At 41.5% G+C, this 23,370-nt stretch overlaps 3 protein-coding genes across 4 annotated transcripts; all 3 read right to left on the minus strand.

Annotated features, from left to right (window-relative positions):
* Window positions 1-2,649: 2,649 nt before the first annotated feature.
* Window positions 2,650-3,896, minus strand: LOC115365844 (C-X-C motif chemokine 6-like). Its single transcript, XM_030061036.1, has 4 exons — window positions 3,793-3,896; window positions 3,107-3,230; window positions 2,916-2,996; window positions 2,650-2,775 (listed from the first exon to the last, which is right to left on the minus strand). Exons 1-4 carry the CDS (start codon window positions 3,845-3,847, stop codon window positions 2,688-2,690), a joined length of 348 nt encoding a protein of 115 aa, XP_029916896.1. The 5' UTR covers window positions 3,848-3,896; the 3' UTR covers window positions 2,650-2,687.
* Window positions 3,897-8,814: 4,918 nt separating this feature from the next.
* LOC115365913 (C-X-C motif chemokine 6-like) lies at window positions 8,815-10,028 on the minus strand. The gene is made up of 4 exons (XM_030061125.1): window positions 9,919-10,028; window positions 9,234-9,357; window positions 9,043-9,123; window positions 8,815-8,902 (listed from the first exon to the last, which is right to left on the minus strand). The coding sequence occupies exons 1-4, from the start codon at window positions 9,971-9,973 to the stop codon at window positions 8,815-8,817; spliced, it is 348 nt and encodes a 115-aa protein (XP_029916985.1). The 5' UTR covers window positions 9,974-10,028.
* Window positions 10,029-13,658: 3,630 nt separating this feature from the next.
* On the minus strand, window positions 13,659-22,764 carry LOC115365579 (uncharacterized). Of its 2 annotated transcripts, XM_030060663.1 has the most exons (5): window positions 22,663-22,764; window positions 16,450-16,691; window positions 14,626-14,735; window positions 14,316-14,540; window positions 13,659-13,936 (listed from the first exon to the last, which is right to left on the minus strand). In XM_030060663.1, the coding sequence occupies exons 2-5, from the start codon at window positions 16,650-16,652 to the stop codon at window positions 13,800-13,802; spliced, it is 675 nt and encodes a 224-aa protein (XP_029916523.1). In that variant the 5' UTR covers window positions 16,653-16,691; window positions 22,663-22,764; the 3' UTR covers window positions 13,659-13,799. The 2 variants fall into 2 exon arrangements, with proteins under 2 accessions (XP_029916523.1, XP_029916522.1); XM_030060662.1 differs by lacking the exon at window positions 22,663-22,764 and having other exon boundaries at window positions 16,450-16,991.
* Between the last annotated feature and the right edge of the window lie 606 nt (window positions 22,765-23,370).

A 23,370-nucleotide genomic window follows, 5' to 3' on the forward strand; every position in this document is an offset into this window, starting at 1 on the left:
AAATTGAACCTATAGTGCATCAGAATGTTTGACTGTAAACGGTACAATAAACATACACTTGCAAATTCTTGGTAAATAAATCTTCAATGTTCATGAAAAAAAATCCACCAAATTTTGGAGTCACGGTAGATGATGTGTGGCAAATTTCAGAATTTTATCTCGAAAATTCAATTTTTTACAGAATTTTGAATTTAGCTCTCATGTGAACAATTGGAGTCAATGCAAAAATGGCATTTTTAAACATCAGTTTTTCACTTATGGAGCAAATCAATCATTGTTAAAAACAAATGATCAACATCTCCATGCTGTCTAGATGCAATATGTGTATTTTCAGATTTCTGTCTTAATAACTGAATTTTTGACAGCTGTTTAAAATCTGCCTTTCCACGCATGGATGCCTGCTGTCCTGCACGTCAGTGATTGGTTTAGTCCATTTGTGAAGCTACAGGTGAAATTTTAGTTCAGTGAGATAGAAGCCAGTCCTCTGAGTCGAAGATTGTGAGTTCAAGCCTCAGCTTGTGCAACATTCCCATGTGCGAAAACTCACCAAACTTTGCACAAAAGTCCAGTCCCGTGCCAGATTTCCTCAGCTGCCAACACAAGCCAATAGTCCTGATGGTGGCACTACAGCGAGCCTCTAAATTTCAAAACTTTGAAAATTTATAATGAATCAACCATATGTGCTACAGCTTTGCAACTTTCATCAAAATGTAGCCCCAATACCGAAGAAACCTTTGTACACTTTACACTTAAACATCAGTTTTTCACTTATGGAGCAAATCAATCATTGTTAAAAACAAATTACCAACATCTCCATGCTGTCTAGATGCAATATGTGTATTTTCAGATTTTTGTCTTGACTGATTTTTGTACAGTGGTTTGAAATGCATAGGCGGCTGCTATCATGTGACTGGCTTAGTCAATTTGTGAAGCCCCACATGAAGTGACACTTGCCAATTAGCTCAGTGAGATAAAGCCTTGTCCTTCATGCCAGAAATTGTGAATTCAAGCCTCAACTGATGCAAAATGCAAAATTCCTGTGGGATGAATAAAGTATCTATCTATCTATCTCTCATAAGAACGCCACCTTTCTTTTCATCTTCCTATTCTCTACTTGTTGCTCATAATTGCCTAAATTTGCCTAAAATTGCCAGGCCCCGACCATTGCTGCACAGCAGCTATAATTCAGTTTGAATTCCTCTTGGTCTTGATCTTTTGACACAGTGGACCACAATATCTTTACCTTCTTAAAACTGTTGTTGGCATCAGTGACGTGGCACTGGAATGGCTCATGTCCTATTTGACAAACCGGTCCTTCTCTGTTCAGATCGGTGGAACCTCTTCTTGTGCCTCACTCGCATGTGGGGGCCCCCAAGGTTGTGTCTGAGGTCCCCTACTATTCTGTATTTCATGCTCTCATTGGAGCAAATCACCTGCAGACACAAAACTGAATCTCACTGTTATGCAGATGACATGCGGCTTCTGATTTCTCTTCTATTATTTCTTTCCTGTCTGATATTAAGTGATGATGTAATAAAAAATTCTACTGCTGAATGAATCCAAGTCAGAAATCAGTGTGACTTCCCCTCCTGGTCTCTGCAGTACCACTGAGCTAAGGCAAATTACCAAGATCAAATCATCTCTTTTATTTACAGACTTTGAGAAAGTCAGCTATGCTTTTATCTATTCAAAGCGTGACTATTGTAATGCACTTTATTCTTCAGCGAATTCAGAACGCTGCTGCCAGCTTACTTCCACATTCAAAGGGAAGTGAGCGTATACATGTCTCCTCGCTTCCCTTCACTTGTAGCCTGTCAACTGCAGAAATGACAGGCCTTTTAATTACTTGTAGTCATCAAATAATTCAAAATGGAAATGACAATGTAAGCTCACTTGGAGAACAAACTGACAGTGAATGAAGCTACCATGTTGACATGACATGATCACTGGGTGTCAAACTCAAGGTTGATGAATCTTGCCCAAGTTTCAAGTTTCCCACTTGGAATTCAGACTTGAAGGATCCTGTTTGCATGTTGTCAAATAGGAAGGAGGCCAATATTTGAACTGTGACATCTCTGAAATGCAGCATAAATGTGTGTGTTGTTTTTTTGAAGTATCCTGTGGTGGAAGTGGTGAAGAGGTTCAGCTATTGTTGTTCACTGCAGTTTTCTGTGTATTCAGCACTCGCTTATTTATGTTTAAAGACACTTGAATTCCATTCTGAATTTTGGATTGGCCCCTTCCTGTATGAATATTTCCCACCAGTGTCGGAACAGACACCAATTTTGGACAAACAGGAACATTCTACAACATCTTTGTTGGTGAGGATGGAGCGAACGGTGCATCTCTGTCTTTGTATGAATGGATCAGACAGCCAGGAAAAAACCATGCACCCAAAGGTACAAACAAGTATGTTTTATTGTTTAGAAAATAGGAAACTAGTCAGATAAAAAAAGTCAGACCAACACTTCACAGATTATATAAATATACAAATATACAAATTATTTACTAGATATGTACATGGAATTTTTCAGTGAAGAGAACCAAACTGGCCATGGAAAATGTTGTGGACAGTGTAATCCACTTGCTACAAGACTTTGGAAATGTTGCTTCTCCTGATGAAAAGTCCTTCAGTGGCGTAATCCAGTCTTCAGTGCAAAGGCTGAGGTGATTGTTCTCCCACAGAGCTACAGCTTAGATGTTGTGGGGGCGGCTGATGAGGTCACGGTCACTGCTGCTGGCTGGCTGGGAATGTTGGGGCTCACACCATTGACCCTGAATCAAGAGATGCAAATGCACTGTTACCTCAAAGCAATGGAGATGCAATAAAACACATGTTGTCTTAGAGACTGTCAGCTTTCAGGTGAATGTGTCATCTGTCATCTGCAGTGGCAGCACAGCCAGGCTCCTCTTACCTGTCCTTACATCTCTGAAAGATCCGCTTGCCAAATGGGGACTCTGGATTCACACATTTCCTGGTATGCTTTGTCACAACACTGGAGAAGAGGAGAAGAACAGTGTTAGAGCCAGAGGACAGAGCGCAGCCCAAGAAAAGAATGACAATGACATGTCAACAGTTTTCACTGAGTTTGGCTAATTTACTCACATAAGCTCCGCCTTTGGACAGAAAGGACTTGAGTCGTATCCCTGACAATCCGTGATGAGTTTTGGGTTGATATGATCGATGGCACCATCCAGACATTTGCATTTAGTTTTAGGTTGCCTTTGCCCTGTGTGGAATAAGGACAGATGATTGTTAGGGAAAGTTATGAAGTCAGAACGGAGCATTTGACAGGAGAATTCACTGTTTTAGTTCTACAGAGCTGCTCTGGAGGAAGATCTAAAACTGCAGTCTGCACAGAACACACAAAGCACACACACACTAAGTCAGCTTGTTCGTCATCTGTACAGTCACAGCATTGGAAGGTATTTCACAACACAGCACCCTCAGGGCAACTTGGACCAGATACATGGCAGGAAGTGACGAGTGAGTTTGATGTGACACACAGAATTGAACTTTGGCAGCGTGTTGGGTTGTCTAGTTCCCTGGACACTCATTTATGCACTAAAGGTGTAATTTAGGGAGCTGTTCTGCTATGGAAGTGAATGGAGAGATAAAACAATGTTGTGGATGAGCAGCAGAGGAGCACAAAGGACAAAACACAAGTGTTTTAGCAGCATGTGGACTGATATCACACCCAGGTAACAATATGAGCCAACGCTCTCCTAAAGTTGATGTGAAGTGGAAAGCTGCGCTGCTGCTCTGTATGAATGAAGTAAACGCCTCCTTACCTTGTGCACAGAGGACAAGCAGGCAGGCCAGGAGGGCGATGAGTGCTGACTTCATTGTGCCGGCTGTGGACTGATGCTGCCTGGGACTCTGCTGTGTCTTCAGTGTTCAGTCTGAGCCGCTGGGGTAGCAATGCTCTGCACCGAGTTTGTTCTCTCTTTTATACACTGAAAAACGCCCCCACACACACATGCTGGCTGCTGTCCAAACAACAGAGTGCTTTCACTCTCCTCCTTCCTCTTTACACCAGAAGGCTCAACTGGATTTCCCGGAATGACTCTGTCTTAGGCTGAAACAAGCTGTAGGTAACTGAAGTCAAAACGTGAGCAAACTGAATGAACCTGAGTGCTTCCCTTCTGCTGCAGGAGAAGAGCCCAACCAAGTACTGCCTGTGGTTTGACAAACACAAAAGGTAGACAGACAGAGACCGAGCAGAAACACAAGTGAAGGTGACACTCAAGGAAAAAACCTCACCTATCAAAGAATGTTCTGTAATTCCTAAAACATTAATCTGAGCCAAATCTACAAAGTAAATTGTCTTAGTGTTGTGTAAGTAGAATTATTCTTTTGAAATATTTGTCATGGCTGAGTGGGACCAGTTGTTAGTTTCACTTTCAGATGGTCTTTTCCTCTGACGGGAAATTCCCTCCTGCCTGGCCATGTGTCACACCACTGGGAATTGGCTGCATGCCAGAGAACTGCATGTGCTCATTCCTCCATACCTACACACACACCTTTTCTGATGGGATTTCTTTGGAATTTGAGGTGTTTAGCTGACACTCTCACTGTAAGCAGTAGGCCGGTTCTGAAGTGAGAGGCAGCTAATTAGACGTACTCCTCCAGGACTTGCAGACCACAGATGATTCAGTCCCAGGTGTCTTAGCTGAGTAAGAGAGGAGTCAGTGTGTGTTGGGACACATTCCACCTTCAACACGTGTTTCCACCTCCAGGGGCCACACAGAGCACTAAAACTGGGCTAAACAGAGTCAAATGAACAGCATCAACGGGACTTTTCTGGAAAACCACGGTTTGGTTTTGATCCGTCACTTCCTGCAGACGGAGAAGGGTCCATCCCTGAATGTGCAGAGTCTGAGATGTGAGGGATGAGATACTCCTCTCTGCTGTAGCCTCACTTTCTGATGCCAGCTGTTCAGATGGCTGGATATTGTCCTCCGAAAAAGGCTGATTGTGTTCAGACCAATGCTGAAGATAAAGAAGGTGCCAGAATCCAGAAGTGTGTGAGGTCCAGCAGACAGTGACACACTGTGGTTGGAGGGCTGTGGACAGGAAGCAGCATGAAGATGCTCAACCCAAAGCTGCAACATCCATACACAAAAACTACCACACATTTAAAATAACACACACAAATAACAACAAAAAACTTCATAAAATGACCAGAAAAGTATTTTTAAAAATGTAAAGAAAAGAACCACAAAAATCCCTAAAAACAAAACATTTGTCAAGTAAATATATCAAAACTTAATATATAATTATTAGAATTAGATATTTGAAATGAATGAAAATCACCTTGAAAAAGATAAGACAAATACTGAATCAAATTAAATAACTAAATGGACATTAATATCTTCAGAAAAGTTGTACCTAGAGTTCAAATCAGTCTTGACCACTTGACTTGAAAAACAAAATAGTTCTTCTTTTTTTTTTTTGTGTGTGAATGAACTATGATGAGGTCAGCTGAATACAGCTTCCAGTGAAAACACGCTTCTTTTGGAGAAGGGGAAGCAGAGCCAAGTGATTCATGGGGAAGTGTGTTGTTAACCTCGACTCGGCCTTTCAGTCAGAAAATCCTCTATAAGACGGCCTTCTTCAGAATATGAGGGGCTGATGATTTTCTGCAAATTCAGATGGTCCAAATACTTTATTCGTTGTCAGCTGTTCTCTGGCCACTGGCCAGGCAGCCGAAGCTGCCAGGTCCCTCTTGTATTCCTGTGTGTTCTTTTTTTCTTTCTTTCTTTCTTTCTTCCGAGGAAGTCCTCCTTCCCATTGGCGAAAAATCACAAATGTTGCACAAAGGTCCAGTCCCATGCCAGATGACCTCAGCTGCAAACACAAGCCAACAGTCCTGATGGTGGCGCTATAGCAAGCCTCTAAATTTCAAAATTTTGAAAATTCGTAACAAATCAACCTTATGTACTACAGCTTTACAACTTTCACCAAAATGTAGCCCCAGTACTGAAGAAACTTTTGTACACTTAAACCTATTACAAATGATGAAATCCATCAGTCTATTTTTTTTTTTTTTTTTTAAAAACTGTCCTACACTGTCCTACACAAACGATCCACACAGATTTTTGATTTATCAGAAATTGAACCTATAGTGCATCAGAATGTTTGACTGTAAACAGTACTGTAAACATACACTTGCAAATTCTTGGTAAATAAATCTTCAATGTTCATGAAAAAAAAAAATCCACAAAATTTTGGAGTCATGGTAGATGATGTGTGGCAAATTTCAGAATTTTATCTTGAAAATTCAATTTTTTACAGAATTTAGAATTTAGCTCTCATGTGAACAATTGGAGTCAATGCAAAAATGGCATTTTTAAACATCAGTTTTTCACTTATGGAGCAAATCAATCATTGTTAAAAACAAATGATCAACATCTCCATGCTGTCTGGATGCAATATGTGTATTTTCAGATTTTTGTCTTAATAACTGAATTTTTGATAGCTGTTTAAAATCTGCCTTTCCATGCATGGATGCCTGCTGTCCTGCATGTCAGTGATTGGTTTAGTCCATTTGTGAAGCTACATGTGAAATTTTAGTTCAGTGAGATAGAGGCCAGTCCTCTGAGTCGAAGATTGTGAATTCAAGCCTCAGCTTGTGCAACATTCCCATGTGCAAAAACTCACCAAACTTTGCACAAAAGTCCAGTCCCGTGCCAGATTTCCTCAGCTGCCAACACAAGCCAATAGTCCTGATGGTGGCACTACAGCGAGCCTCTAAATTTCAAAACTTTGAAAATTTATAATGAATCAACCATATGTGCTACAGCTTTGCAACTTTCATCAAAATGTAGCCCCAATACCGAATAAACCTTTGTACACTTTACACTTAAACATCAGTTTTTCACTTATGGAGCAAATCAATCATTGTTAAAAACAAATTACCAACATCTCCATGCTATCTAGATGCAATATGTGTATTTTCAGATTTTTGTCTTGACTGATTTTTGTACAGTGGTTTGAACTAACCCTAACCCATAGGCGGCTGCTATCATGTGACTGGCTTAGTCAATTTGTGAAGCCCCACATGAAGTGACACTTGCCAATTATCTCAGTGAGATAAAGCCTTGTCCTTCATGCCAGAAATTGTGAATTCAAGCCTCAACTGATGCAAAATGCAAAATTCCTGTGGGATGAATAAAGTATCTATCTATCTATCTCTCATAAGAACGCCACCTTTCTTTTCATCTTCCTATTCTCTAATTGTTGCTCAGAATTGCCTAAATTTGCCTAAAATTGCCAGGCCCCGACCATTGCTGCACAGCAGCTATAATTCAGTTTGAATTCCTCTTGGTCTTGATCTTTTGACACAGTGGACCACAATATCTTTACCTTCTTAAAACTGTTGTTGGCATCAGTGACGTGGCACTGGAATGGCTCATGTCCTATTTGACAAACCGGTCCTTCTCTGTTCAGATCGGTGGAACCTCTTCTTGTGCCTCACTCGCATGTGGGGGCCCCCAAGGTTGTGTCTGAGGTCCCCTACTATTCTGTATTTCATGCTCTTATTGGAGCAAATCACCTGCAGACACAAAACTGAATCTCACTGTTATGCAGATGACATGCGGCTTCTGATTTCTCTTCTATTATGTCTTGCCTGTCTGATATTAAGTGATGATGTAATAAAAAATTCTACCGCTGAATGAATCCAAGTCAGAAATCAGTGTGACTTCCCCTCCTGGTCTCTGCAGTACTACTGAGCTAAGACAAATTACCAAGATCAAATCATCTCTTTTATTTACAGACTTTGAGAAAGTCAGCTATGCTTTTATCTATTCAAAGCGTGACTATTGTAATGCACTTTATTCTTCAGCTAATTCAGAACGCTGCTGCCAGCTTACTTCCACATTCAAAGGGAAGTGAGCGTATACATGTCTCCTCGCTTCCCTTCACTTGTAGCCTGTCAACTGCAGAAATGACAGGCCTTTTAATTACTTGTAGTCATCAAACAATTCAAAATGGAAATGACAATGTAAGCTCACTTGGAGAACAAACTGACAGTGAATGAAGCTACCATGTTGACATGACATGATCACTGGGTGTCAAACTCAAGGTTGATGAATCTTGCCCAAGTTTCAAGTTTCCCACTTGGAATTCAGACTTGAAGGATCCTGTTTGCATGTTGTCAAATAGGAAGGAGGCCAATATTTGAACTGTGACATCTCTGAAATGCAGCATAAATGTGTGTGTTGTTTTTTTGAAGTATCCTGTGGTGGAAGTGGTGAAGAGGTTCAGCTATTGTTGTTCACTGCAGTTTTCTGTGTATTCAGCACTCGCTTATTTATGTTTAAAGACACTTGAATTCCATTCTGAATTTTGGATTGGCCCCTTCCTGTATGAATATTTCCCACCAGTGTCGGAACAGACACCAATTTTGGACAAACAGGAACATTCTACAACATCTTTGTTGGTGAGGATGGAGCGAACGGTGCATCTCTGTCTTTGTATGAATGGATCAGACAGCCAGGAAAAAACCATGCACCCAAAGGTACAAACAAGTATGTTTTATTGTTTAGAAAATAGGAAACTCGTCAGATAAAAAAAAGTCAGACCAACACTTCACAGATTATATAAATATACAAATATACAAATTATTTACTAGATATGTACATGGAATTTTTCAGTGAAGAGAACCAAACTGGCCATGGAAAATGTTGTGGACAGTGTAATCCACTTGCTACAAGACTTTGGAAATGTTGCTTCTCCTGATGAAAAGTCCTTCAGTGGCGTAATCCCGTCTTCAGTGCAAAGGCTGAGGTGATTGTTCTCCCACAGAGCTACAGTTTAGATGTTGTGGGGGCGGCTGATGAGGTCACGGTCACTGCTGCTGGCTGGCTGGGAGTGTTGGGGCTCACACCATTGACCCTGAATCAAGAGATGCAAATGCACTGTTACCTCAAAGCAATGGAGATGCAATAAAACACATGTTGTCTTAGAGACTGTCAGCTTTCAGGTGAATGTGTCATCTGTCATCTGCAGTGGCAGCACAGCCAGGCTCCTCTTACCTGTCCTTACATCTCTGAAAGATCCGCTTGCCAAATGGGGACTCTGGATTCACACATTTCCTGGTATGCTTTGTCACAACACTGGAGAAGAGGAGAAGAACAGTGTTAGAGCCAGAGGACAGAGCGCAGCCCAAGAAAAGAATGACAATGACATGTTGACAGTTTTCACTGAGTTTGGCTAATTTACTCACATAAGCTCCGCCTTTGGACAGAAAGGACTTGAGTCGTATCCCTGACAATCCGTGATGAGTTTTGGGTTGATATGATCGATGGCACCATCCAGACATCTGCATTTAGTTTTAGGTTGCCTTTGCCCTGTGTGGAATAAGGACAGATGATTGTTAGGGAAAGTTATGAAGTCAGAACGGAGCATTTGACAGGAGAATTCACTGTTTTAGTTCTACAGAGCCGCTCTGGAGGAAGATCTAAAACTGCAGTCTGCACAGAACACACAAAGCACACACACACTAAGTCAGCTTGTTCGTCATCTGTACAGTCACAGCATTGGAAGGTATTTCACAACACAGCACCCTCAGGGCAACTTGGACCAGATACATGGCAGGAAAGACGAGTGAGTTTGATGTGACACACAGAATTGAACTTTGGCAGCGTGTTGGGTTGTCTAGTTCCCTGGACACTCATTTATGCACTAAAGGAGTAATTTAGGGAGCTGTTCTGCTATGGAAGTGAATGGAGAGATAAAACAGTGTTGTGGATGAGCAGCAGAGGAGCACAAAGGACAAAACACAAGTGTTTTAGCAGCATGTGGACTGATATCACACCCAGGTAACAATATGAGCCAACGCTCTCCTAAAGTTGATGTGAAGTGGAAAGCTGCGCTGCTGCTCTGTATGAATGAAGTAAACGCCTCCTTACCTTGTGCACAGAGGACAAGCAGGCAGGCCAGGAGGGCGATGAGCGCTGACTTCATTGTGCCGGCTGTGGACTGATGCTGCCTGGGACTCTGCTGTGTCTTCAGTGTTCAGTCTGAGCCGCTGGGGTAGCAATGCTCTGCACTGAGTTTGTTCTCTCTTTTATACACTGAAAAACGCCCCCCCACACACATGCTGGCTGCTGTCCAAACAACAGAGTGCTTTCACTCTCCTCCTTCCTCTTTACACCAGAAGGCTCAACTGGATTTCCCGGAATGACTCTGTCTTAGGCTGAAACAAGCTGTAGGTAACTGAAGTCAAAACGTGAGCTAACTGAATGAACCTGAGTGCTTCCCTTCTGCTGCAGGAGAAGAGCCCAACCAAGTACTGCCTGTGGTTTGACAAACACAAAAGGTAGACAGACAGAGACCGAGCAGAAACACAAGTCCATTTAGAGACAAAATCCTGAAAGTCTTGCTTGATATTAATCTTCAGGTGATGCAGACAACAACAACAAACAACAACAACAACAACAAAATAATTATTTTTTCTATGAACAAGGCAAGTAAGCAGACCTACAAGTATATACCAGCCTCGGGTGCCATTTCACCCATGGCAGGTAGATAATTCCAGTTAATTATGTGTTTGTCAGACCCTGAAGAAGACTGAGAGTTGATTTGCTTTTGTCTGCTTAGCTTCCTCAAATGACTAATATTCAGTTGTCTTAGGTGAGCAAGATTTACACATTGATGTGAGCATCCTGTTTTGCTTTATGGAAACTATAGGGAAATTATAGGGATTTAGGCCTTCAATACTCAGAAATCCTGTAAGGTGACAACAGAAAACTGCACACAAAACTCTCATGTTCACCAACCTAGTTGCTCTGTGATGCCTGTACCAAATGAAACCACAGAGACCAGGGACAAATAAGATCTTGGGCCCTATCTTACACCCGACACAAAACAATGCCAAACGCAACCCAAGTGTCTTTGCTGGTTTGCAACCAGTGCAGTTGTCATTTTCCTGTTCAGCGGCAGTTGAAAGTGACTGAGCAACAAACAGCAGCTCTGACGACAGTGCTGCAGTTTCCTCTGTGATTTGAAGCTCATTATCAAGACAGGAATGATTTGTAAAGGTCAATGCATATCAGCCTTGGCCAGTTAACTTGAAAAAATAGTTAAAATGATGTGGCTTAATGAAATATCAAGAAGTAGGGTGAAGCTTCCAGTGAAAAAAGAATTATTTTGGAAAAAGGGAAGCAAACCCTGCTTAACATGGGGAACTTCCTCACAGTCACAGAAAGCTCTTTAGGACGGCCTACTTCAGAATATTGCTTTTAGCAAAAATTGTGTTCCTGTTCTTGTTGGAATAAGACCTTAGAACTATCTTGTCTGTCTGTGAACTATTTAAAAAAAATTAGCCTAGCAAGCTAGCCTTAGGTAGCTATTTCATTGAAGAAAATGAGAGATCTCAGGCAATCTGCTTCTGTCTCTGTGGCTGCTACTGCTTTTTATTTATTTATTTTTTTTTTGGCACAGAGTGATAGAGTTGATGCAGACATTACTGGATCTGTCTTAATGCTGATAACAGGACAAACACAGTTATGAAAAGTAATTTGTGCAAAACTGTCAATGTGCACACAGTAGTGTTATGTGCATTTTCGTTTTTGAAAGCAATATTAATATTGATATATTATTATTGGGGGTCGTGGGGGAAATAATATAACATTTTTCAAAATGGGTGAACTATCCCTTTAGTCTGCTACAAACACAACAATGTTTCATTTTCAGAACAACTGTGTATAAAGTGAGGGATGATTCATAGATACCTTTGCCCAGGGTGATAACAGATATTGATTAAGGAAAAACAAACACGTTGCATGCTAGTGATTGGATATTGTACTGTTTCTGTTTCTGAGTTGATACTTTTTCCCTGCACCTGCATCAGATTCATGTAGCTTTTCATGTATTTTTCATTAGACTTTATAACTAAAGTAATTATGATTGGAATTATTTTTATGAAGCAAAAAACTGCTCAATATTAAACAGAAAAGTCATATAGTTTAGTTTTTCATCAAAGTTTCACTTTCATATATAACTGTCTGTGTCCTTTCAGAACAACCTCTCAAGGAAATGCAACTGATTTAAAGTAGGATCCTCTGCAAGAACAGTCCAAAAATATGGACAGAGACACCAGCTCCTCTGCAACAGCACCTTGTGTGGTGGGGAAGTGGTTCGACAGTAAAGCCACAGTAAGGACGACTCTTGGGAGAAGTGCAGCAGATTTCACCATTATGGTTTGTAGAAGCCTGATCTGATTCATGTGCTGACTCAGCTCACATCTTCCTTCTGCCTCTACATTCCCCATGGCAGGGAGGATTTCATGGAAATAGGATGTGAAACTGAAAGGAGCGACAGGATGGAAAATAGAAAGGGAAAGTCCAACACTTGGGTAACTGACTAAGTGTGTTAAAGGTGCAAGACCAGAGAGAAGATGAGGCAACCTCAGACATGTCATGATGCAAGGCATTATCTTGTATATTCTTGGCAGAACTTTCTATTTAGTGGGAATTTCTATTTCCACTTCCAGTTTGCATATATGGGCATGTGTTTATTTGCGTGGAAGAGCCATACTTTTTAATCAGTAAGAAAAAATGCCAGATGTCACAGGTCACAAAATTGAGACGAGGTCCCTTCACTAGATCTTAATGGAATTTTCATTTTTTCACCTGTCATGTGAAAGAACTGTTCCTTTATTGCCTTTATTAACCCCTTTTGTGTTGTGTTTAAAATGAGTTTGATTTTAAATTCCTTGTTTTGGTTTATGACCATCCCCTTCCCTTCTCCTGCAGGCCTGCACACTTTTTAACTGTAATAATCTGCTTTGCTCACACTAGTTTAGATGCTAAAAGTCTTATTTTGGGAGGTGAATGGAGAGATGGAAATCCAGCACTGTGGATAAACAGCCCAGGGGAGCACAGGGCAGCTAATGAGGAGATTTCACCACCATGTGGACTCGAGCTGTATAACACCCAAGTAACTTCACAGTTCCGTCACTCTATTTAGGTTCAAGCTCTAAGATAGATCTTAAACTACATAAGGAATTTTAGAAAGTTCTGTAGAAGGCTCACACATGTCATTTCTTCAATGTTTTCTAAGTAACAGTGTCATTTCTTATAAATTTCTTCAGTTTTCCTTTTCAAAATAGAGCCTTAATTCAAGTCCAGGCTTATCACCATTGGGGTTAAGGGACCAAATATATAATTTCATTTATTAAATGAAGCTTGTTTGTTAATATTAGTGCTGTCTAATCTAAATACTGTCTCATCCATTGTGTTGCGTGACTAATTCCACCCAATTTGTGGTTTACTAAATAGATGAAAAAGGTTTAAACATTGGTGGTGTTAACAGAATAAAACCTGTGAGGGTAACTTTAAGTGTACTTCGCTTGTTTTGAAAAGACATGAGACATCAGCCTACTGGGGTCTACGCCAAAGTGTAAGAAAACCATGAAGACTGAATTACACCCTAATTAAATTAAATTGGTTTAAATGGATGAAATTAGATGCCTACCTTTTCACTGGAAGAATTTTCCAAAACGAGTTGTCTTGAAGTTAAAAAAAAAAAAAAAAAAAAAGAACAAATATGAGAACTTTAATTTCAAGAATGTGATTTATTCCAATGTTTTATCTTAGCAAGAAACACAAGACAAAAGTTAAGAAAATACATAAGAACTGTTTTTGAGAGTGTTATTTTTTTTCTTAAGGGCTCATGAATCTGGTCCCTGGAGTTGGAACTGAACTGCACTGATTACAAAAAGCACCTTTTTCATATGCCTCACTATCCCAGGTTCATTTTTTTAAAGGTGCTGTGTGGTGCTTTTGCTTCACAGGGTGTCATCTCTGTTGCGCCTCCTTCCAGGCTTCCTCTCGCTGCAGAGGTAGCAGATCATACACCACACGCTGGGCTCTGGAGAGATCTGGATGCCACTGCTGCTCCGGTAAGGCCTAAGCGCACAGGAACCTGTCCACATATTTACCATGTCAGCTTTATATCATCACAACCACAAATGAACTGAGTGTCCCACTTGTGACAGTCTCAGCAGTTTCATTAACCCTCCTAAGTTCATGTCAGTTAACGTCAAGCCCTGAAAGTAACCTCTTCAAACGTATATATGCCAAGGTTATTCTATTTAACTAAAACTGAAAAGTAGACTCACTAAAACTCTCATTACTCTGACATGGACAGTACAAATGTACAGCATCATGAAGTACCAAGTTCATTTTCTGAGGACAAGTGTTTGGCTCAAAGAAGTTTAAGTTTAAAGTGATTTTTTTTAATGGATCAATTAGTGACACCTTACTTTGTGGGCAGTGTCTATTAACCCGATGCTAAAGTTTACCAAGGATGAAGTAGGCAGCGGCACTGAGGGAGAGGATGATGAGAAAGATGGTGCCTTGACCCAAATCTCCCATGGCACAGGCATTTGGGCAGGCACAGGGGCTCTCCACCCAGATCTGCAGGGGCTCATCAGTGCTGAGGCTCTGGGCTCGGATGAAAGACGTGGAGTGATTCGGACTGCAGTGGTAGTGCACTATCGTCAGTGGCTGGTCATTGTGAGCTGGGGCTGGGGAGGAAGACGCTCACGTGATCCAAACTACAGCAACAAGGCTACATGGGAAGTAAATCCTGGCTGTACTTTTGCAGCTTACCAAAGTATGACACGGACAGCATCTTTCTGGTGGCGTTGTAGTGGAATTCATTCCCTTCATGTCTTCCATAGCTGATGTAATGGCTGATGTATCTGTTGAGCCTGTGAAACCTGTTCAGCTCAGCAAATGTAGAACAAGAAGAAGACAAACTGTCAAATACATGAAGCCTTTATTCACATACATATGAGGGAGAATAAGCACTACTTTTTAGGTTGGACTGCCATCTACTGGTTAAAAGCATACAACTGTAATTGCAGTTCACTTATGGATGATCGTGGTTGCTACTGGCTGACCCAGAGAGTTAGGGATGAGTAGATAAATGTGTCAAAATGTACCATATTCATGGAGAGGGGGCTGTGTCAAGCTGTGTCCCAAAAGCATACTAAACACCATGAAAATTTAATTATTAGCCCAGGCTTTTATTTGCTAAAGCCATCAAAAGCAACTGGACCTGCAAAAACTAGAAAAAAAATATTAGCGGAACAGCAAGGACACAAAACCACAGATCATATTTTTTGTGCAAGAGATGGAGAGAAAATATCTCCAAAAGCCTTCCAAGTCTAGCTTTTCACTTTTCTTCACCTTGGCTGGGGTTGATTCTGTCCCAGGGAAGTGAGCGGAATATGAAGGGAAGACCCACAGCTGCTCTCCAGAGGAAGCTGCTTTTCATCGGCAGAGGAGGAGAAGCTGCCTCCCGCATCACAACTATTTACATTTTTTTTTAATTTGAATGTTTGGTGCAACCTGGCTTCTGATGGTTAGACTTATTTATCAAAAGGTGTAGCCATACCCGGCCAATAAAAGGGACTTTGTTTAATTGGAACTCAGCTTGTAACTGTTTTATCCTAATGAAGTTTTGAGTATGTTGAGTGTTCACATTCTAAAGGTATGAAAATACAGTATACTCAAGAATGTCAGCACAAACTCAATTTGCTGCCCCGTCCCACAGTGCAGTGTGCAGAAAGGGAGGAGCTACTCACAGCTTAAAAATAAAAACAGATCATCTCTCATCAACAGGAACATCTGTGCTGTCTGAGAGCAACAGTTCAGCTCAGTACCTGGAGTGGTTCAGAGGAACTTTAACATCGGTAAGTATGCGAGGACGCCACTGCTGTTCCCATTGAAGACATTTATTGCCACAGTGCACACATGTAGAGTTGATGCTGAGGCTTGACTGTGGTTAAGGTTTTTATATCAAGTCCATCACCATCAGTATCTGACACAGGTGAAGAGGATCCTCAACATGTGCTCAGTCTTGCTGCCAAAACTGAACAATGGAATGAAGGAGGATATATTGACTGACAGGCACTCACTGACAGTGAGTTCAGGTGATAATGGGCAGGTCCATATCAAGGAGGTGGAGAAGGAGAGATGACTAGTATGGCTCTTTCCAACAAACAATAAAAGGAGAAGGTCATGAAAACCAAAATAAACTGAAATATCTTTTGAGATAATGCTTTTGTCATTGGCTCTGTCAAAGCTGAAGGTGTCCAGCAGCAGCAGATGTCTTGATGTGAGTCACAGGACACTGCCAAAACAGTATGCTATGGAGATTAGTGTGCAGTATGTGGTGTTTACTATTAGTATGTCATATTCTTTTGGGTCACAGTTTCAGTTCAGACGGTGAGCTGATGCCACGCCTGACTGCAATTTGGTGCAGCAAAGAGCAACTGGAGTTCAACCAGATAAACTCATTCATTTCATACAGTGAGCTTTGTCTTACTGTACACATGCTCATATCATGAAGTCATATCATATCATATCATATCATCAAGTATCATCAAGCACCTTATTTAGTAGATCAAGTACAGCCTTTGACGTTACCTGACGACAAGACAGGCAGCAACACTGGTACAGTCGGTTCCTGCGAGGTCCTCCGGCTCTGAAAAAGGCTGGCAAGGGCTGAAGGACAGCAAGATCTGTGCATTGGCTGGCATGCTGTCTGACACCACAGGCTTCAAGCGCCCCAGGAAACCATCTGGATCTCCCATAGCTTTCAAGTTTATCACCCCCGTCCCGTCCTTCATGATGCATTGGCAGTTGTTGACTTTGAAGCAGCCTGTCTTCTGAGTGGAGATTGGTTGAAAGGAAAAAGACAAAGAAAACATGCAAACAAAACATGATAGCATGAGGCAAAGAAACCTCATGTTGACGGTGTACAGCAGTATGTAGGCTAGTGACAAGATGACTGCTGAGGTGGCTAAAGTGAACCGCAGCTGACAGCACGGTGATGGTAGAAAAGTCATTAGAATAAAGGTGACGGCCATTCCAGGCATGCCAAGGGCACAGTGTGCTCCCAGCAGTGTCTCTCCAACTGCTGCAGACATTCATGCTGTTCATCATGGGAAAGTCTTACTCAGGTGCAGGAGCGGACTGGGACAAAAAAATTGGCCCGGGCATTTTGGACCAGACCGGCCCACCACATTCGATAATGCACACCTTTCCGGTCTTTTTGCTCTCTTAAATTGTGTATACCAACTGTGCAACTCTTTAAAGCCATAATGCCATGCAATTAGTTAGCTGTCATCAGCAGTGTTGAGCACGTTACTTTGAAAAAGTAATTAATTATAGTTACTAGTTACTTCGAAGTAACTGAGTTACATCATTGTCAAAGTAATTAATTACCAGGAAAATCAACTATTACGTTACTTTTTAAAAAAAAAATTGTTCAAATATGTCAAATTACTTGGCTGCCCCAGTCATACTGGCCTATAGTACTATAGTGGAACAATAAAATACAAGATGAATTGGAACTTTTTTATTCTATTGAACAGGCCACAACTGGCCAACGCCTTTTGGGCATCTACTTCAGATCAGTAAGTGCAGGTGCCTATCAGCATGAATGGAGAATGAGCCCAGACTGCACACAGGAAGGTCATGGCGACAAACAAAGTATACCACACAAATCCTTGTTTAAATCTGAATCTGATTTGATTGGTATATATATCTACCCATAAAGTTAGAACAAGGCATTTAAAAAAGGAAAAAACAAAAAAACAAAACAAAATAAAACAAAATAAAACAAGGCAAAATAACAATAACAGTAATAATAATGATAATAATAATTTAGCACCTGGGTTACAAAACAAATTCATAAAGAGTACAGAAATGAAAATTACAGAAACCCTAAATGCCACTGTGTGTGTCATCTAGCCAATGACTTGCAGAATAATAAGAATCACATCACTGTCATGGTTAACAACAAAGTGAGGGAACAAAGTAAAAACACACTCTTGTCCGGGTGGGGAATTGAACCCCTGGCCTCCTGCATGGCAGATGGAGACACTATCTGCTCTGCCATCGGGGATTGTGGCTCCCTCAGCATCTTGTCAGCTGAAGTCAGATCCTCCATGAATTGCAGCTTTTTTTCAGAGAGAAAACTGCAGCCTTTAGCTTTCCTCCACAACAGGTCACGCGCTGATCTGCTGCTGAAGCGTATGAGGGTCGTCCGCGTCCTCTTCTCTTTATCGTTGTAGCGGCCAAGAGGATGAACAATATCAATATCCTCCAGGATCTGCCTGCGACTCTCCAACAACGGCACAGCAGATGTCGGCAACTTTCGCTTTGATGTCCTCCTGTCTGTCTTCGGGCGAGCTGTGGAGCCTAATCGGGCGCAACTCTGGGCTCTGTCTGCCGCTGAGACGGGCGCAGAGCTAGCCTGGGTGCTAGCGGTCGTAGCTGTTGCCTTAGTACCTTTGGGTGAGGCTTTCGACATAGCGTTATTCTTGGAGGGCATCTTCTCCTTTTCCTTGCGTTTTACACCTTGTTCTGGCCAGAACATAGTGGCAGCAGCTCCACTTTGTTCACCTGTTGCCCTGGCCAGTTGATGAGCTAGCTATTGCTGCTAACAGTTGGTAACTCGACGACCGCCGGCTCAATAACGGTGCCAACGATGCACTTTCCCACGAAACGTGAACAGAAGGAAGTCCCAAAAAATATTCCAGACTTAAAAGTTGTCCAAACATTCAAGTAGTTGGGTGAAAACAGCAACTTTGATTCAGTCATTAAAGTCCCGGTCTTCACTGGCTGCCATCTTGGCGCCACCCCTAACGAGGCTCACTTTCGACGGCACATGGAGCGCCTGACTGTCAACACCCAAGTCCCGCCCCCGCCCCCTTTTATCTGCTTTCGCTGGGAACTCTCTGCAAACAGTGCAGTACATAGTTGATTTTGTTGCATCATACTTGACCCAGGAATGAATTTCTTTCCACAAAGGGAGGAAAGTTCTACGCCGTTTTTCACTCTCGCAGGCTAATTTTGCTGTATGTTGTGTGTGCTCCGCCATGACAGTCAGTGCCGAATGAACGTTACGTCTGACGTCTGCACTCAGCAGAGACACTCAGCCAATGAAGGCAGCAGCACACCGTGGTTAAAAAAAAAAAGAAGAAAAAAAATGCAACTGGCTCCTCCCAATAGAGAGGAAAAACACGATAAAGAAGAGAAATATAGTCACCTGCCTGCCTGGGCAAGTTTGAACAGGTTCTACTTGCCCCCCGTCTATTTTTACTTGCCCCAGGCATTTGGACAATCGTTAATGTCGGACTCTGCCCAGTGCTGGCTTGCCCAGGCAAGGCCCAAAGCTCTGAGCTCACCACGGGCTCTCTGTAAGCAGCCCATAATAGCCCACAGAATGCCCATGTTGGCCCAGTGTGGGCCAGCCCATTTGGGTCCAGAGCAACTTTTGTACCTTTGGGCCCATGCTGGTTTTGTGCAGGCAGCCCAAAGTAATTTCCCACGCTTTGGCGGCTTTTTTAAAAATGTAATTTGAAATTCAGAGAGACTCTGCATTTATAGCCTCTGCACAGAATGCATAAAAAATCCATTAATTGAATTGGATTGTGTCTGCACATGATCACTTAAAAACTCATGAACAAATATTAGTTTTTGTTTTTAACAAGAAAAGCCTATAATTTTTAACAGATAATTGATGTTTTAAAAGGTATAGCAGGGTCCAAAAATAACAGTTTACCATTTTACAGTTGCTGGTAAAAATATGGCTGGCTCCCAACCATTGGCTCATAGATATAAAAGAAAGAAAAAAAAAAAAAAAAAACTGAATTAAAATCAAAAAGACTCAAAACTTTAAAAGAAATATATGACCCTGCATATTAGGAACAAAATTAAAGGCTTTTTTATTTTATTTTATTTATTTAAGTTAAAAATGTAAACTTTACTGACTGCGACAGAGCTCGATGTGCTTGTAACTATTTTTTTTTTGCTGAAGAGGTGCCATGTACACTATGCACTTGAGCTGCTTCACATGCCCCACCCGCACAGAACGCGACCGTTACTTCTTCTGGCTGAAGGTGGTATTTTCCAGAGGTGAGTTTTAATTGTAATGTTTCATCTTAAAGTTTAATGTTATAGCAAATATGGTTTTATTTACGGTTTTAGTTAATTCTGACCATTAGCCATTTTTTCGAACACTGATGAATGTTAGCTATCTTTGTCAGCTAGCAAACCTTGACGTTGACGTTTAGCTTAGCTTAAACTTGACTCAGCCAAAAATAAATATAAGGTTAGGCTAGTGGTCCCTATCATCCTGTTTCTCATATTCCTCATGTCTGATTACCACAGTGGCCCGCGAGAGTATTTAATTTTCTGACATTAGTTTAAGCCGGGACTCCAAACTGTGACCAGATCGTGCCATTTTGCCGTTTTTGAGACAGCACCAATATTTTCACAACTACTCGAGCAAAGCACGTGCGTCGCTGTGCGCCTAATTTGCCGATGTTTTTCTTTTACTATAATTTTAATAATCCATGTTGAAGAGGGAGCGAGTTCACCTGTCTGAGTGTGTGCGTGAGGAAGGTTGAGGGTCCGGGAATGATTTGTCAACTGCGTGGGTTACACCACCTACACTCCTCGGTGTGGGTCTGTGCCTTTTTCAGCTAACGTCACAGTCTCTCCGTATGTACTATGTTTTCGCGGACAGGAGACAGAGGGGGCATTTGTCAAACAAGGCCTTACACCTTCTACCTACTCGATTCCACTTTGTTTGCGCCGGTTTGCGTATCCTCGCGGCACTTCATGGTTTACTCCAGCCAGTCGTGGAGGGTCCACAGTGTAAAACGGAGTTCAGTACGTGAAAGAGTGAGGAGGCAAGCACAGTGGAGAAAGACAGCGAGAGAAATGTATTGTGTACCAAGTTTTAAAGGCTACTGTATGTTAAAATAGACTATTAGCAGTCAGGGCTTGACGTACACAGCTTTTTTTTCTGGCTAAAAATGAAGTGGTACTTGGAGGCAGGGGCGCCTCCAGAAATTTTTCATAGGGGTGGCCAGATGGGGACACTCAAAATCTTGGGGTGGCACACCAAAAGTAAAAGCCATAATTTCAGGATGTTATTATCTGTTGTAGTATACAGGCTAAGCCTCTGCTGCTCCCCTGTCGTCTCTCTCTCTCCTCCTGTACTAATTTTATTCTTAAAATAAGAATGGATGTCTGTGGACTTTCTCTTCATTGTCTGCAAATTGACATAACATATACAAGCGTTAGCTAGCTGCGTAACTCAGTTCGATATGTCAAAAAGCTGCTGTAACAGGTGCTGTAACAGCATCATTTGGCACTTAAAAAGCACATGTCACAACAAATACTCCCCCCTCTTCTTTTACTAAAGAAATTTATGACTTACTTACTCATTGGTAGTCTACGCATAACTGACGATAGAATCTATGTGACTGGCCAGTGGGGTGGCCAGCAAATTTATGGGTGGGGCGTGGCCACCCATGGCCACCCCCTGGTGGCGCCCCTGCTTGGAGGCCGGTGTCCGATGCGTCTAAGTGACTTGTAATGGGCAGCATGGTGGTCAGTATTAGCAGAGATAATATTACCAAGCAGCTGTTTTTATTCCAAAATTACCAGTCAGTTTTTAAATTTCTGCATTCATCAGAAATAGTATTCTTTTCATCAGTAGCTACTTTCCATGTGAACTGTTTTGGATTTGGATTATTTTTATGGACTTAAGTCAGAGAGAGTAGATGAGTCTGTTTGCTAGGAAAAAAAATCTTCTCAGGCTGACCATTGAGCGCTGATAAAAGTGATAAAAGAAAATTTTCCTGAAGCATTTAGCCTCAATAAAGTGTGATGATCAAAAGACACTATAATAAAATTCTGGGTTATTAATTAGTATTAGTATTATTAATTATTAATTAGTATTAGTATTAGTATCCTTTCCTCTATTGCTACTGAGTCTTTTTCTTTTTGTGAGTGTGTATATATGTATATACACAAATAATGTATTAATTTCCAGTGATTTCTCATCCATGACACTGTGGCCACCTTATACTGACCCCAGCAAACACAAGGCAGCTTTGTTGATGCATGAAGTTGGAGAGACATGGACAACGCATGACATAAAAATTTTGAGCACAGCAGGTAGATTTTTTTCTCCAAATTGTGAAGAATTTAAATGAAGCATCGCATGCATGGTGTTAGAGGAAATGTGAATCACTGATAGGCCTGACACACTTATTTTGTTTGTTACAGTGGAGGTATAAAGCCAAAGCTTTATACCTTCACTTTCAGCCAAAATGGCTGAAACAAATTTAATTAAGCTATAACCAGTGAACCTGAAGAACTAGATCGCAGTCAGCGGTCAAGACAGTAAGTTGTTTTGTTGTCTTTACAATCTAATTCTTTTATTCCAAGCAGGTTTAAAGTCTCCATGAAATGAAAATTGATTTTTAGTTTTTTTAATCAGATATATATTGCTCTTGACCTTGCTTATATGTCAATATACAATGCCCAACAATGACCAAAAAGTAGTTTTGCAGTTTGGTTAATTTTAAAATGCATTAAAATGCATTCTTGGATTGTTGTTCCTCATTTTTGCAGACCTACCTACATTGATCTGGAGCCGGAGCCTGAGCCTGCACCACCGAAACGGCAGAGACAGTCATACTGTCACGGCTGCAGTCGTACTTCAGCCACCAGTCCCACCACCACCCATGGATTTGCCACCTTCTGGTCATAACTCACTGACCCCAAGCCACCTTCCACCACTGAGTCAACCTCCACCAGTGAGTCAACTTTCACCTGGGAGCCACCTTCCACCTGCAAGCCATCCTTCCCCTGCAGCCTTCCCCCCTCCAGTGAGGCGCTCTCTGTCAGCAGGTATGCTTAGAGGGCTGTAAAAAGAACTGTTAAACCATGGAAGCAAAAATAATTTTTACGTTACTCATTAAGAATTTGTTCTTCTTGAGAGAAGAATCTACAGATAGTTTCCATGTCAGTTTATAGTAGGCCTGTTATTCTGCTAAAACAGTCTCTGTGCTCAATTTAAATTGTTTTCTTCCTTTTCAGGTATTGATAGATATCTGGTTAATACACTGGAGGAGATTAAGGACAGGCTGACTGTGCTGGAGAGATTAGTGGCAAATATCTCTAGATCAAGCACAGGAGAGGTCACTTTGCCTGATGATGTGACTTTACCCCTCCAAAGCTATCAGGACCTGGATATCTTGGAGCAAAAAATGGAATATCAACGATGTCGGAAAGATTTGGTATGTAAACAGTAGCCCCTCTCAAAGCTGCAAACACTGTAAACTAGTACTGACTAAGCCTCTGGCTCTAATGTATCTACAGTCCCTGCCTGGGAATTGATCCACTGTCCTGGTAAACTACTACAGCTATTCTAATGCACCTTCTTAACAAAGTGTCACAGGGATATTTTCAAAGATAGGTCAATAGTTGCTTTTGAGAAATAAAGTCATTATGGCGGTCTGAGGTAACAAAATCTAGAGA

The sequence above is a fragment of the Myripristis murdjan genome, chromosome 9 (assembly GCF_902150065.1).
Source record: "Myripristis murdjan chromosome 9, fMyrMur1.1, whole genome shotgun sequence".
Lineage (NCBI taxonomy): Eukaryota > Metazoa > Chordata > Actinopteri > Holocentriformes > Holocentridae > Myripristis > Myripristis murdjan.

Bases quoted from the DNA above. Each gene is read 5' to 3' on its own strand.
- LOC115365844 (XM_030061036.1), bottom strand. From the start codon at position 3,847: ATGAAGTCAGCACTCATCGCCCTCCTGGCCTGCCTGCTTGTCCTCTGT. The intron at 2,997-3,106 runs GTGAGTAAATTA...CCTCTTCTCCAG, and splicing joins TGTCCAAAGGCGGAGCTTAT to TGTTGTGACAAAGCATACCA. The intron at 2,776-2,915 runs GTAAGAGGAGCC...CTCTTGATTCAG, and splicing joins TTTCAGAGATGTAAGGACAG to GGTCAATGGTGTGAGCCCCA.
- LOC115365913 (XM_030061125.1), bottom strand. From the start codon at position 9,973: ATGAAGTCAGCGCTCATCGCCCTCCTGGCCTGCCTGCTTGTCCTCTGT. The intron at 9,358-9,918 runs GTAAGGAGGCGT...TATTCCACACAG, and splicing joins GCTTGTCCTCTGTGCACAAG to GGCAAAGGCAACCTAAAACT. The intron at 8,903-9,042 runs GTAAGAGGAGCC...CTCTTGATTCAG, and splicing joins TTTCAGAGATGTAAGGACAG to GGTCAATGGTGTGAGCCCCA.
- LOC115365579 (XM_030060662.1), bottom strand. From the start codon at position 16,952: ATGTCTGCAGCAGTTGGAGAGACACTGCTGGGAGCACACTGTGCCCTT. The intron at 14,541-14,625 runs GTAAGCTGCAAA...CTTCCTCCCCAG, and splicing joins GCTGTCCGTGTCATACTTTG to CCCCAGCTCACAATGACCAG. The intron at 13,937-14,315 runs GTAAACTTTAGC...ATATGTGGACAG, and splicing joins CGCTGCCTACTTCATCCTTG to GTTCCTGTGCGCTTAGGCCT.